Source organism: Tyto alba, unplaced genomic scaffold, assembly GCF_018691265.1.
Source record: "Tyto alba isolate M040663 unplaced genomic scaffold, T.alba_DEE_v4.0 Super-Scaffold_41, whole genome shotgun sequence".
Classification (NCBI taxonomy): Eukaryota; Metazoa; Chordata; class Aves; order Strigiformes; family Tytonidae; genus Tyto; species Tyto alba.
In genome coordinates this window covers 16,840,595-16,856,746 of record NW_024881317.1, presented here as the reverse complement: position 1 = coordinate 16,856,746, position 16,152 = coordinate 16,840,595, and the positions used below count along the sequence as shown (strand labels likewise).

The 16,152-nt window shown below is 39.6% G+C and overlaps 1 protein-coding gene across 2 annotated transcripts in view; it reads left to right on the top strand.

The window, feature by feature from the left end:
* The window catches only part of THSD4 (thrombospondin type 1 domain containing 4), a 351,408-nt gene that overhangs the window by 116,013 nt on the left and 219,243 nt on the right, over positions 1-16,152 (top strand). For both annotated transcript variants that reach the window (XM_032990466.2, XM_032990467.2), the window contains one exon: positions 953-1,055. In XM_032990466.2, the coding sequence (XP_032846357.2) occupies positions 953-1,055 (103 nt within the window). The remainder of the gene's footprint in view (positions 1-952; positions 1,056-16,152) is intronic.

Genomic DNA, 16,152 nt, shown 5'->3' with positions numbered 1-16,152 from the left:
CATAGCCATGTTGATCATCTTTAGCTACCTGAAAAAAACGTATCTGTGACCAAAGCTTGTCTATTTTCTCCAAGCATAGAAATTCTAATTAACCCCCTGCCTTTTCTAGAAATCTTTCTGCCCTTTGTTTGTGCCCACACAGAGTAACTGCTGTAGTGTGAGGATACAGGCAGAACAAAGTAATTAAGTATTTAAGTATTTAACTTGTATTTACTTTTGGAATTTGCTTCACATCTAAATAAGGCTTCTCTGCCAAAGGCTTGCGTTGCAAGTGACCTTATAAAAGATGTTACTTCTATCTGTAAAACCTGCCCTGCCTGTATATAAGAAGCTCTGCCCACTATTTAGCTTGAAGAACTCTGAAGCTAGCATTTGAAGGCACAAGTTAAAATACAAACTAATGCAATGATTGTAATAGCAGTATGTAGAAAAAAAAAAAAAAAAAAAAGGAGTAATATGGTATTGAAGCACAGGATGAGAGTAAGAGTCTGGTGTGGCCAGCTTTTAGTAAGTTATGGAAGCATGTATGTTAAGTGTTTCAACTCTGTTGAATCTGAGCCCAGAAAATTAATAATGAAAAATGTGAAGCTATTGTGGAAAGGAAATGATTCAGATCTAATTTATTGAATTTATCTTGAAGTGTTGTCTTTTTGCTGAGGAAAATGGCAGCTTAATAAAAAAATTTGCTTTTTTGGTAGAACTGTTGCTCCATGAACTCCACAGATTAATTTGTTTTCTACAGGCACTTTTGATACTGTTACTCAAACACACACAGTTTATTACCTGTTTTAAAGAAAATGAGTCTCCTGATGTTAATTTTGTTTTATCTAGATTAGAATTTGGCAATGCCTTAATTTACCTTCGAAAGTGAATTAATAAGGAAGGAATAACAACATTGCTGTTGATCATAATGTGCCTGTTTTTTTTTGTTTTTTTGTTTTTATTTAAACAGATATGTCCTGAAAGCAGCAGAAATATTAGAGAAGTGCAGTGTGCATCATACAATAACAAGCCATTTATGGGTCGATTTTATGAATGGGAACCTTTTGCAGAAGGTAAGGGAAGACAACTGAGTTTTGCATTATTATACAGATTGTATTTTGGAAAGGCAAATGTGATTTTTACTCAGTGAAAGCCATCAGGCTTTGACTGTGTCTTGCTCATTTTGCTCTGTCTGCTGCGTTTATTCATGGGCAGACAAGTAGATAATCTCACATCAACATTTCCTACATTTTGCAGGAATTAAAGCATGTATGTCTTACTTTGTCTGGTATACCATTGGCTCTGTATAGTGCTGCAACAGTATTTCAGCTACTACATTGTTAACTATGTTGTTTTTTTTACTTTTGATGACAAATGCTCAGTATGGCTCCATTTCAGTAAATGGAGTTAATTTTTTTTATGCCATTTTAGTATGTGACTCCCAGTTCTTATGCATTCAGTTCATGACTCTCTGGCTGTCTAATCTGTATTTTCTAATGGTGTGTTTGACAGCTGGGATGGTGACTGTGGGAGGGACACCTGTGCAATGGACTTCCCCAGCTGCATGCTGAACTGACTGTTCTGGAACACAAAGCAGCAGCATCTAGTAGTGTTTGCCACCCCTCTAGAGTCCTAACCCTTGGACAGTGAAATCTTAGTCAGTTGGGGGGTTATAACTTTTCTCCAGAAACACCTTTTGTGAAATAGTTATTTATTTTGTTTGTCTTTCTGTAAACAAGAGCTGGGCCCACCTCAGTTGAGATTTGTGGTTATGTATGATGTAAATACTTTATTCTTTAAATATGTCTATAGATTCAGAGGACTTTAGTTCAGGTCTTGTTTTTTAAATTAGCATTTTTTAAAATGTTGTTTTCCACAAAAAATCGAAGACCAAAGAGGTTTTATGCATAGAGAAATAGGTGTGCATACTGTGGATTTAGCTATCTTTATTATTCTGAGGCCATTCTATCACTTGGTGTGAATCACTAGTAGGAGAGTACAGTGATGATTTTGTTACCCACAGCCTCCTTTACTGACAGGCTGGGTGTGTTCCCTACCACACGTTCTGTGCAATGTCTCCTCTCCAAATGGAGGCACACTCTCACCTTAAATTAAAATTCAGGATATAGGCCCATCTACTTATCCTTTTGTCCTGGTTCCGGCTGGACTAGAGTTCCTGTTGGTTTTAGTAGCTGGAGGAGTGCTGCAGCACCCTGAGACCCCAGGGGCTCCCCAGGTCCCAGTGCCCTCACCTGTGTGCGGGGGCGGGGGGAGCACAGCTGGAGGGCTGGGCCGGGATTGGTGGATATCCCATGTCATGTGACATTATGCTCACCATATAAAGGCAGGAGAGGGCCGGGAGAGGCTGCCACTTCTGGGAGTGCGGCTGTGGGGCCTTTGTGTTCGGGATTGCTGGCTGGGAGCAGGTGGGTGTTGGTCGGTGGGTGGTGAGCAGCTGTATTGTATATTACCTGCTGATATTGCTGTCAGTGTATTATTCTGTTACTGTTATTAAACTGTTTTTATCTCAACCCGCGAGTCTCCCTTTGCCCCTCCGATTCCCTCCCCATTCCCAAGTGGGGGGAGGGTGGGTGAGCGGCTGGCATTTAGCTGCTGAGCAGGCTCAAACCACAACAGTCCTTTTTGGCGCCCAACGTGGGGTGCGAAGGGTTGAGATAATACATTTCTACATTTGAGAAGAACAAAGTAGAAGGAATAGAATTTACCTGTATTTTTTAAGTGTCTCTTGTATATGGCTTTTATTGCCTTCTGTATAAGTAACTACATATAATAAACAATTAAACAGAAGTAATATGTTATACCATGGCTTTTAATGTCTTACAGTCAGTGTTTGCAGGGATTTTTCTTTGCTGGAACACTTCATTACAAATAAAGGCTTCATTGTACCATGATTAATGTTTATGGCAATGTCCTGCCCCTTTATGTCCTAAACTTGATGTAGTGGCAAGATTCACCTGATTATGCACATCTTCCCTGTCAGTGATCTGCTCTGAGGCAATGAGTGCTCTCTGTATGTTTTACTTTCCTTCAGTCTTTAATTGATCACGCTAAGTTGCTTTCCCAGATGCAAAAAGGAAGCAAAACAAGAGATTTGGAAAAGGAATGGTACGGTTTCTTTCACGATGGCGAGATTCCTCCTGGTTCTCATATTTTTATTCCCCCTCCCTTCATCCTAATGGGTTTAGAAGAAAAAGGTGATAGCTACTGATGTTGTTTTGGTCTTAATGAACTGAGGTCATGCCTGTGCTGTAGTATAGAGCCTGGTATGAAGTTTTGATGTGGAAGCAGTGAAAAGTGCATCTGAGTAGGGCTGCAGCTGGGTGTGTCAGCTGGAAGATGGCCAGTGCTGCTGTCACTGCGTTGCTCCTGGGGACAGAGGGAACCCCTTGCTGCACTGCATTGTGTGAATAGCTCGCTCTGAGCCAGCTTTCAGGGGTCTGTGCCTTGCCTCATTGCACGAAGGCAAAATGCCTATTTTGTAACAATAAAGACCCTTTCAAAGATGTGGTGAAGGAAGTATTAGAAGCCGTTGTTTATTTTTCAGGGCACTCAAGGAGAATTGCAAGTGTGTGAAGTTCCTTTTTCCTACACCCAGAAATGGACATTTCCATGGGTATTTAGCATGCTAGCATGCTTTCTGTAGTTCCTTTAGATGAGCCGCTCTGAGCCACAATTGATGTTACCTATTTTTACAGCTCAACGTGAGTCAGTGCAGATTCAGGTAGGTTCATATCTAACTCCCAATCGATACAGTAATGTTAGTTTCTGATGTAGTCATGCCTCAGTCTTGGTTTTATCTGTTGTGCGTATGATGAAGACTTACAGAGCTATACATCTTTATCTCAAATTATGAACATTCAGTATATACTATGCTTTTGTTTAAAGTCATGTTTGGCATTGTGAAGTTTCCCAAAAGGAAGTTTCAGAGCTGTACAGCTGTGGCACTTTGTACCTTGCATTTAGGCATAAAAAAGAGCTTGGTACCCCAGCAAGCACATGGCTGAAGTCATATTCTGTGGACAGCATGACTTCTACAACATGGCCCCAAAGACTTATTGTGTATTACCTTTGATGCAACCCTTTTCAAACTGCTATTGACAAGACACAGGCAATGCTGAGCCAGCTCAGCCCACCTCCACCTCCTTGCTTCCTAAACAGCAGCTTTGACTCACTCTGCCCTGTGCCAGGAAAGATGACTCAGGGGATCTAAAACATGCCACAATAATTTCTTTTTCCCTCCCCTGCATAGCACAGCTTGTTCCTAATGTTTATGTTGGATCAATAAGGGCAGCTAAACCATAATTTACAGCCCTGTCTTGATGGTGAGTTAAGTGTAATTATTATTATTTTTTTAAAATACACATATTTTTATTTCTCCCCTGTTCAGATTGGTGCAGCTGCATTTCTAACCCCTGTTTTATCTGCTACTGCTCCAACACAAACTTTTGTCTTTATTAAAAAAGCCGTTTTAAAGGGACTATAAACCCTATGAATTTAGAGTATTTGATGAAAAAAACCCTAATTTGTGTTAGAGAACCAATAGCACATAATGACTTTAAGGGCAGGATTTGAGAGGACGGATCCAGTTGTGACAGAGGGAAAACACCACAGTGACATGACCATAAAACCTGTAAGGAAGTTTAAATCTACAGTATCAACAAATGTTTTATTCATTCTGATAATTGAACTCTTTAATTTGAACTCTTCATTTCAGCTAACTTTTTTTTTCAATTGTGGTGAAAAATTCTTAACCTAATGTGTTTGATATTTTGACGGCTGTATGAAAAAAATCTGTTGAAAGGAGAAAACCTGTTGGTTCATTGAAAGTGATAACTCGGTGGGAATCTGGCCAGAGGAGTCTCTCTCAGTGAAGTATAACTGCATTTTTTTGTAAGGAGGAGGACAACGGTAGAGTATTTTGTCACAAACTCTATATAAAGTTAAAGAAGAAATAAAGTCCTCTTCAGGAAAATCTCTGTCTGATACTTGATCTTCAGGAGGATACCTGGATAGTCTTACGCATCCAAAATACATTGTCAAATATATTTGCAAATCAACAACTGCAGAAAATCCTGGTCAACTGCAAGCCCTCTTGCTCTGAGTTCTGTTTGATAATGACAGCCAGGCTTTTGTAATACAACATTTTATAGCGCAATCCTAGCCATGGGTTTCTGTTACAGCTGTCAGCATTGCCCCCGAGCCAGGCACACGTGCAGAGAGCACGCCAGGGCTCTGCACTGGGCGCTCTGCCCTCTTTAGGTGCAGAGTCCTGCCGGGACGTTCGGCTTTCCCGCCCCGTGCTGCTCTTTGGTGTGGGAACTAGCAAGGGCGGCCACTGGCAGGGCTACCTCTGCCTGCTTCTCTAGTGGAAGAGGACTTTTGTCCTGGGCTGAGTGAGTGGTGGAGATTTTTGGTGGCAGGGGAGGGGGCTATCGGGAGAGCCCCCTGTGAGAAGCTTCTCAAAGCTCCCCCAGCTCCAAGCCAGCTCCACTTCTGTTTGGGAAATTAAGCCAATCGGCTGCGCCTCTGCGATAATGTATTTAAGAAGGGACGTGGTGACGGGCAGTCGGACTTGTGAGGAGGAGTTGCTGCAGCTGCGTGAACACCAAGGTCAGTGGAGGAACGGAGGAAGAAAGGAGAGGGGAGGTGTGCCGGAGCAGAGACCCCCCTGTATCCTGTGGGAGACGGCAGGGCGGCCCCCCCCCGCCACCCATGAAGATCTACGGTGGAGCAGACATTGATTTATGGCCTGTTGTTCCTGCCCGGATGATCAAGGTTCTGTGCCCGAAGAAGGCCGGGGTCTCATGGGAAAAGGTAGCCCCGCTGCTGTAATTCAGTGCTGGGAGGATTGCAGCATGCGGGGGAGTCCCACGCCGGAGCAGCTTGGGAAGGGCTGCAGCCGTGGGAGGGAATCCAGTCGGAGGAAGTTAGTGACCCATGACGGAGCAGTGTGGGGAACGTTGCGGCCCATGGGAGGAATTCAAGTCGGAGAAAGTTTGTGGAGGACTGTCTCCTGTGAGAGGGGGACCACGATGGAACAGGAGGAACAAGTTTCGGACACTCCCCTCACCAAGGATAAGGGAAGTGGCAGCTGACTGCACCCCCCATTCCCTGCCCCTGCGCCACTGAGGGGAGGAGGTAGAGATATCGGGAGCAGAACTGAGCCCGGGAAGAAGGGAGGGGTGAGGGGAAGGTGTTCTCAAGATGTGGCAATGCTTCTCACTGTCCTACTCTGTTATGTGTTGTTAGTGTCTGTAATAAATGTATGTTCTTTTTTTTCTTCCCCTAACGAGTCTGCCTTTTGCTCGTGATCATAAAAGGGGGATTTTTCCCCATCCCAGTCCTATCTCGAACCCCAAGCCTGGCTCTCTGTCCCTTCTCATTGCTGGAGGGGAAGGGAGAGAGAGCTGCTGCATTGTGGTTGGCTGCCAACCAGGCCTAAACCACGACAACTTTCAAGTCTAGGAGGAGCTGTGATTGCATCCCCAGTGTGTAGAACCTGAAGTAGCTAAAAATGTATTCTTTGGCTTTTTTCTTCCTTTAAAACGGAGCAATTTTCAAGCAGAAAAAATACTGCAAAATTTGGGCGTTTTCTCCTGACAGACAGTTTCAGGGTTTTGCAAATCAGAGCCTTGTCCACTGAAAGCAGACACAATTTTACCCTAAAAGATACTGAGGCTTTGCCCGCCTTCCCTCATAATAAGAAAAAGGCAGAATTTTCATGGAAATGATTCTGTTTTCTTTTTTGATTTTTTTTCTTTTTGTTATTTTAGAGCAAAATTTTAATGGGAAGTTTTCTAAAATGCAGACTTGACCAAGTATTTCCTCCAAATTATGTTTTTTTTTTCTTTTTGTTGAAAACCAGCTCTAGTTTCAATGCTCCTCATTCAGGTGAATGCACTTGTTTGCAGTGCAGCACACTTATTTATCTTTATCACACTGACAGCGGGAATTCTTGCTGTTTCAAATGTAGGTGCTATTTTACATACGCAGTTGTAACTTGTGTTAGAGCTTACTGGACGCTAGCTAAGAGAGGTAATAATAGGAATGAGGACGTGGCTAAAGGGTCATTATAGTGGTGGCTGTACAGATGATTTAGTTCCACTTGGTAGAGTCACAACATCTTTGGCTTGAAGTACAATATAAAGCCAGACGAGTTTCTAGGAACAGAGCCATGCTCAGATCTCAGAAGCTGTTTAAATAGTTTGTTGCTGGCAGATGGTCACTGGAAGCCAGAGGCGTGCGCAGAGGGCGAGGAGTGGCCTCTGCTCGGGGGGCTGGCCGGGGCTGTGCGGGCAGCGCCTTTCACTCGCATGGGGTCTGCTCCCGCAGCCAGAGGGGTCTCCAGAAGGCCTGGCAGAGCTCGTTCAGTTCCTCCTGATTGCCAGGTCTGGCTTCTTCTTGCAGCTTCTCTTTATTTTTCTATTTGATTGCCAAGAGGCAAAAGTTGTACGGAGCCTGTACACCACATTGCTCTTCGAGCAGTGTTCGAGTCAGGCTGAGTTTCAACTGGGATAAAAAGTCCTGTAGCTGAAAGCAGCACTAACATATGTGAAATGGCACTAATGTCACTGCTGCCTTTTCTTGGGCAGGGAAAAATGGGCTCCCCAGTTTCCCCCAGTACCGTTGTTGCCAAACCTGATTACTGATGGGCACCATAATGAGTGATTCAAAATCAACTGGAGTGAAGCACTGGGTGTCAGCACCCAGCCTTGTGGCAGGGCGGTTGAGTGATTTAAGCTGGCTTCTGTTTACTTGAAGTGTATTGCAATCCAAATTTTGAATGGATTGAAGGATTTTTGGTCTGCACATTTTCATGCTGGATTTCATGGTACTCTTTCTCTAAAAAGACTTTCATGGCAGTGTTCTGTCCTGAAGCCTGTGTGGTGTTCAGAGGAGAACTCATTGTAGAGGTAGATCTGTGTATACTGTAAGAATCCTTCCTGAGTTTTCTTTTAAAATACCTTCTGATAACCTGAATTCTAGCTATAGATGTCTCCCAGCTACAGCTGTGAAAAATACAAGCTCTGAAGAAAGTGAGATATGTAAATTCCACAGGTATCTAGCAAATACTGCAACATCAGGACTTAAAGTTAGATAAGAGGCACTTATGATTAGACAATTAATTTTTGGTATTAGGATGGACACTGAAGTTTTTTATTGCTGGATTTGTAACAACAGGTTTCACTCATTTTGAATGACAAAATAGCTTCTGATAACAGGTCAAAATGTAGCAGCCCAACTTAAAACGTTAAGTTGCTAAGAAACTTCTCCGGTCTGCTGGTAATTGAAGACACTGAATGACATCTGATTAATATGATTTAAGTAATTATAAAAAGGAAGAAAAGCCTAATAGATCTTTTCAAAAACTTGGCCAGGTACTGAGAGGTGCAGGTAGTGTTAAGCACTTCTGCAATGGTGTACCCAGAAGTCAGAGAGGGCTGGCTTTGGCGGGTTGTTAGAGGGAGTACAGTTACCAGGACACTGCCTACAGATCCTCACAAGCAGCTGTAGGCACAGAGTAGTTTTGCTGATGTTTCAGGGTTTAGGAGGTTTTGGCTTGTTGGCTAAGGCTTTATGCAGACAAGGGTATATAGTCATATGAGGAAACCATTTATTCAGTTCTAAAGTCTCATCAATAAGACGTTTTGTGGAGCATTTTCCATTCAGTTGATCAGGAGAAATCATCAACCAGAACTAGTGAACCACAGGACATCCCTTCCTGGTGGGAGTGTTTGTAAGTCTGCTAAATTAATATGAAAATTCTGACAAGTAACACTTCTCTTGTCTGATTTCTAGATGTTGCTTATAAGTTTTCTGTTATTACATGTGACTATTTGTATATAGCTACCAAATATGCATAAATAATGTTACAGTATTTTTTGGGGCCAGATATAAATGTGGTCTATTGGGTGTTGTGTAATGTTGCAAATCAATGAATACTCTGGGCCAATGCTGAGTATATTATATTTATGTTGAGTGTGTTGTTTTTTCTTTTGTTAGAATTGTGAGATATGTATATAAACAAATTATATATGTATATATTGTATATATGCACGTTATTATTTCAAGCATTCATTCAGTGTCCACTTCTGAATTTCATTACATCTAAATATAAAACCATTCTAGAAGCATTGTAAAGTTTGATGTATACAGAGAAATGTAACATTTGTGTCATCTTTTAGGTTAACTGGAAGTGGAACTTCAGCTTAGAGTAATTAGAGTATTCATCCATGTGTCAGATTAGTAAGGCAGGCCCTGGTGTATGCTTCCCAAATGCCAGTGATTTCTTGGCTAGAGGGGTGCAGTTCTTGAGCAGCAAAGGTAACGCAGTCCCAGTTTATGAACTTTTGGCCTTTCCCAACTGGTAACTGCCAGTTCCTTGGGGCTCAGGATATGCTGTGCTGAACTAGTATTCTCTTGCAATATAATTTATGTGCAATACTTTGACAAGCTAATTTTTTCACCCAAAGGACAAGAAGAAGTCTTACTGTTTTATTTATACTTTCTTTAGTAAATTAGTTCTAGTTAGTGAACACACAGATGTTTGAGTACATACACAGTATCTCAAGAAATAACCCAGCTGTGCTTCAGTTCATCCAGCTGCAAGGTATTATATTCAATGAGGCAGCTGCTTGAAGTCTTCATTTCTCATCACAATAGACCATACTTCTCTGCTTTGTTTTTTTTTGCCTCCACCTGTTAGAAATCTTCTTGGTTGCTTTTATTCCATTTTGTGGCTGGTTGTTCTTGAAGCTTGTACTTTAATTGCATGCACTGTATTTTCTATGACAACTTTTTTTGTGTTATTCCTGTTTTATGTGAAATGCTGTACACAGACAGATTCATCAAAGAGGCAACAGGCAGAGTTTTGGGAGGTTTGAAATGTAACGAGTAGATAGTGTTTTGTATTTGTTGATTAGCTACAACTCAGTGCACACTTCTCTAACTATAGGTAATAACAGAATTTACATTCTTACTTTTCATCACAAAAAGCAAAGGGATTATTACCACCCGTTTTTTCCCTTGTTTATAGTATGTATAGAAAAAAACCCACTGTGTAGGAGTTGGTATCAGTTCTTCCTGCAAACCAAAAGTATACCTATTGATTAAAATAAGTGTTAAACATCTATGCTTATATAATTTCCTTTTACATGTTGTTCACATGTACAGTTCACATGCACTTTTTTCAGGATTATGATCTAGCATAATTTGAGATTTAGGAAATAAGTTTGGAACAGTCTAGTCTAGTGAAAACTTTGTCCTGTTTTGTATTTTATAAGAATTGATGGCTTCAGGTCTTCAACTACTGCATGAGTTGACACATGAAACCTACAGCAAATTACTTTGCTTGGCCTTTTCTATTATCTGTTGGGCTACTTTTGAGTTGGACTGGTCTTAATCTCTAGCTGTTTCAGGAACAGTTACTTAGCAAATGAGTAACATTAAACTTAACAGTAAGCCAGTAGCAGATTAGTATAAGACATCCTGAAGCATACCCTGAAATTTTTGACAGGAGTTTAAGCACTGTAGGCATACAATTACTCTTGAATTCTGATGGAATATGAGCTCTGATTTCCTACAGACTCATTGGAAATCCTATCTGAGGCAGTGAAGTATCCATTTTCACACATTACTGAAAGTTCTATTTAATTTTTAACTGAAATCTCTTTGAAATGTTGCTCACTTATGAGACTAGTATTTATTCAAATGCGGTAGAATAAGAAGCTAATTTATGCTATGTCCCTTTTCCCCCTTTATTTATTCCTGATTTGTGAATGGATCACAAGAGAAAGCAGATGGAAGTTTGCAAAGCTTTAAAAGTATGGCTGTGCTAAACTATCTAGGACATTTCTTTGACTTCATCAATAAATCTATTTCCTGACCATCTGTTGTGTTGAGCTTGACCTGGAAATTGTAAATATCCTGTGTATTACTGAAATATGTAACTACTGCTATAGAAAGCTTTAATAAAAAAATATGCTTAGTTACTTATATCATATACTTATATATTCTTACTTACACACTTACTTATATACTTATATATAGAAACCTAATGCTTCCACATGGCAACTTACCTTTTATAGCTATTCTTCCTATATAATTTTATTAATATACGTGTTTTCATTTGCATTTGTAAGAAGATCAGTGATACCAAAGCATGGCTTTTATCTGGGATTCTGTGGTTTGTTACAATTCAAATAATAATGCATACATATTTTCAATTGTACTATTTTAAGCAGGGACCATGCTCTGATATATGAAGTCAACCATTTCCCTGTAACAGGTCACATGCACCGCCTGTTGTAATGTTTCTAGTTCATTGTATATACCTCAATTTCCCCATTTTTTTACTTGCTCTTTGGAGGGGAAAATGGGCTAAGAGACATGAAAGCAAGAAGAGTTGGGTGTTTATAGATGGACACCTGGATGAACCTCAAGAATTGAAAAGGGTTGTTAGTGGCTTTTAGAAAATGGGAAACGACATCTGTATAATGTTGTCATTCAGCAGTAGACTCACTACACTCCAAAGTGGACTTGGACGTAAACCACGTAAACAGAATGTATTTTCAAGAAGACAGGAAAGTGAGAGAAAGAAGATGAGATGACAAGCCATATCTGTCCTAATCTTACAGGGTTTAGATAAATTTAGCCTAGTTTTGCTGTAGAAGAGGCATTGTCTCATGTATCCACGTGACCAATATTTACTGCTGTATTTTAGAGTATCTGACCTGCTTAGTTGCATTAATTGCGAGTTGGGTAAACATCTCTGGAAGAATTATGCTCTCATTTCAAAGTACACTTCTTAGTTCCTTTGGCAGGAGCAGAAAGTTAAGGATGGATGTTGTGGCTTTCAGGCTCAGATTTAGAAACACAATTGTATCCAGATTGTGTGATAATGAAGATTGTTAGGCTACAATAGAAAGTAGAAGGAAGATTTGTTTTTTCTAAAGCACATGTGGAAGTGATTGGTATAGATCCTTTTAAGCCTACTTTGCTAAAATTTGTCTTTACTCCCTCCACTTGCTACTGACAGCCAGACCTCCGTGGGTTCAGATCAGTATTCATGTCTGCAGGATCAACAAATTACCTGATACTGTACAAGCGTCTCTGAGAAACGCTGTGCAAATGCATATAGTCCTGACTTCAACTGAAAAAAAAAAGCTCAACAATTTTTTTTTCCACTCCAGTATTCTTCAGTTTTATTTGTTCTTCTGACAATGAGTAAAGAAAATATTTGTTGAATTTCTATAGTAGATTTTTACCTGTTAGTGGCCCTTGGAACAAGATAAAGAAATCAAATATTCAGAAATTAATTAAAATCAACACACCATCACCTCATAAAAATGAATCAATGGAATAATTTGTTCCACAAACCCAACCTATTGGTGTAAAGTTCTTAGTAGCTTTATCACTGCTTTCTCAATGTCTGACTTAAGCTGTCAAGCAAAGTCTTTAATAAGCAGGACTACATGAACAACAGTATATGACTTCACATGATCTGTAACAGTCCTTATATATATATATATATTCCTTTTATAGCTTCCATTGTGTCCTGTGGCAGTGCAAATCAGTCTGAAACTTGCTGCAGGTGAACAACTGAGGATGTGGATCCCTTTGATTTGGGGAGCAGTCTGGGTTGTATAAAGGTGGGCATGGGAATACCTTAGAAGCAGAGTCCTACTGGGAATCAGAGGGTGTGGTTATGGAAGTGATCATCCAGGAGTGATGATTAGCATAGAGCAAGGTTGTTTTAAATTAACATACCCTAGGAATTTAACCAGCCTTGGGCAATTTCAGGAGTTGGTCTCCCATCTTCTCTGTGTCCTCTCTTTTGGATCTTGTGCCAAGCACAACTTTCTCAGAGCCAAAACCTCTTCCATATATGAATTAGAAAATAGAGATAATGCTTTTTCCTCATTTTCATCAGTTCTAGCAAGGGTTGTGTGGCAACCATACCCAGTGGTAGAATTCCAATCTTTTTGAATCTCTATTTCATTTTGTAGCATCAGATACTTTTGTATGTTGGGTTTGTCAAGATATGGAAAAGAACAGGGGGACAAATTAAGTATCTTGACTGTCTTATCAGAAAGGAGCTTTTCTCATACTTTTTAGTGCTGTTTGTACTGGCGTAGTTATTTTATACAGGTGTATATATATATATATATAAATGTAGAATAAGTGCTTTGGGATGCTTTAGTCTTTATGGAAATTATATTGCCTTTTTTTTTTTTAACTTCTATTGTCAGTGGGAAAGACTTCTGTTAAGCTTCAGAGCCAAAATGTCACACTAAAAATTTGCCTTTGCTCTTGGTTCAAAATCTTTCACTTCCTTTGGCTTCTTTATAACAAAACACCAATGGAAAGAGGACATCCTGTCCTTATTCCTTCACTTCTTTTGGGATACAGAAAATGAATCTTAGTCTGAATTCTCCTAAATCTGTTCGTTTTGGTGGTAGATTCCTTTTGTAGCAGAGACAAGCAGTCTTGGATGCTCTGAACAGATGTATTTTACAGCTTCATAAGGAAACTATTTTTTACAAGTTTTATGATTGTAGTCCTAGGAGTCCTTGTTACTCGGATCTGCACAAACATTTCTTGTAGTATAATGCACTAGAATGAGGGAAAACTTAAGGTTCACAGTGTTTTGTAGGTGTGCTTCTTGCACAAGCCCCAGTGATACTGCCATGTCTCTCAGATCCATGAAATATTCGCGAGAATAAAATGGAGCTGCAAGATTGAAACCATGTAATCATTTTACCATGTTATACATTAACTCTGGGGAATACTACATAAACAGGGCAACAATTAAGCAAAGGATTATCAACATCTTTGTTGTTGAATGTATGAAATATTTATTCAACACATTTCTTGTACAATTTTAAATTTTTAAAACCAATTATATATTCTTGATTTTAAACACTTTCTTCTGCACTTTCCGTGGGTTAGTTAACCTAGAATGCAAAATTTAAAAATGCCTGGTGAATATTGTTTTCATGTTTAGAAAGAAATGAACAACTGAGACATAGGGAGAAAATCCATAAAGTGAGTTTGGTATGTAAAGTAGAAAAGAGGCTCCCTACTAAAAAATATGTATCAAGCTATCTTTGATTTTTAGAATTACTATCTTTGCCTCAGTTTCTGTGTGGAAATAGTTTTTTGTTAATTCGATTATGCATTTCAAAAGGTTTTAAATAGTTTCATAATATTTTCCATGTGTTTGATTTCAAAAAAGCTTTCACACTTATCTATTCTGGTCAACAATGGTTGTCCTAATGTGGTGCTGCATGTGTAGCAGGCTGTGGAGCTTGCAGTCAGGTTGCTGCTGAAGTTACAGGAAGGCAATATAAATATTACTTTTTATAGGTCCTAATGGTCTGAGAATTGTTGAGGTTAGTGGGAGATTTTCCCATTCATTTCAATGGCTTTTGGATGAGGTCATTTAGAAGAAAATTCACGATGTTACTAAAATGTGAACAGAAATGAGATCTGATCCTGCAAAACTTCGTTGCAGGTTGATAATATCCAGATTTCTTTGTATTCAGAGAATTGGTATGTACCTAATTCTTTGGAGGCTCAGGACCTCGCTAGAAAATTTCAGTTTCATTGAAAAAAGATGACGCAGTTCAGAGAGTCTACCCGTGGTCCTTACTCTGTTCAAGGGTTCAAGGAGCATTTGCTGAGTCCAGGCCCAGTTCTGTTTGGTGACTGTACAGACAGGGACTCACAAAGCAGCATCACATAAACATGGGATTCAGAGTTTTTTTTCATTCTGTGAAGAATTACAAGCACGCAAAGAAGGAGTTTTAGGACCATGTCAGAGACTAAATTACTTCCTTCTTGACCCATCCCCAAGATGTCTCTATCTTTTGTTTTACCCTATGTGTTCCTGAGGAATTGAAATTGTGACTACTAAATGAAACATTTATTCTACCATTGAACCTTTTAAGTATTAACAGTTCTTTTAAAAAATGAAAATAGTATATGTATTCCTAGTTAAAAAAAACTCCAAACACTGAAGAAACTCTTGGAGACACGAACTATAGAAGGGATGCCAGTAAATACAGACTCTTTCCCGTCTACTTTGGGAGGCTGATTTCTTCTGAGTATTTTTCATTATGTTGAAAGAATTACATTTTAAGATACTTTTAATTTATGGTTTGTTCATTTTAAGCCTGTTCCAATATCAGCTTATACAAAAGGAAAGATAACATTAACTTCAGAGTCAGATGTGAATCTAAACATTTATGTTCACAGTTTCCATTTGTGTACTCAAAAATTTCTTACACGCACTCTCAGCAGTAGAACATGCACTTTTACTTTCTGGCATATTTAGGTGCAAAATTATATTTTCTTAATGTAATCTCTATGCCACTGTGCAGATTTTTGACATTAACACCTACATATACTGAAAAGGTAGATACATAAGTTTTAGTCCCAGTAAAATTTGTGGATTTTACCTGATTAGCTTTATAAATGTTTTAGCTTTAATTCACCAGTTTAGGAACTGAGGTTTGGGTCAGTCTACAGGTGGGGCCAGAAGCTTTGATCATTGTTACCAATAGCAGTGTGGTGTGAGTTCATAAGTCCAGAAGTTGAGGCTAGCTGAAAAGTTTAGGAGGCCTGCTCAAGTACAGAAGATGCTAGGTTTCAGATCTGCTGCTGTGTTTTAATAGTAGGTGGCCTGTTGGTGATTTGGACATTTAAGCATGCTGTAGGGCACTTAAAGCATGAGCAATTTTTGCGCAAACTAGAAAATCCAGTTTACAGGGATCCCTGGGTGGTTTCTGGAGGGGCTGTCCCAGCATCTGCCTCTGAATCACAGTAGTGGTAAAGTTTAAGACATGCTTGTGAGTTACTGCAGCTTAACAAAAGTACATCCCTAGGAACATGCTAACTGGTAATATCCATACTTTTTGCCTGTGGCAAACACCAAGTAGAAGTAATTTGTTTAAGCCTCTCTTATTCTGATAAAACCTCTTTCTGTGGGATATGAGTGAGAAGACTTTATCTTTTCTTTTGTAGTATAAGATGAAAGCCTGCAAGGTTAGTCCCTGTGGCTCAAACCGAGTACCGAGATTTGCAAAGCTCAGTCTTAGTCTGGAGTCACTGTGCAAGACTTTAAGAGTGGGGAGGGATGGAAGGTTG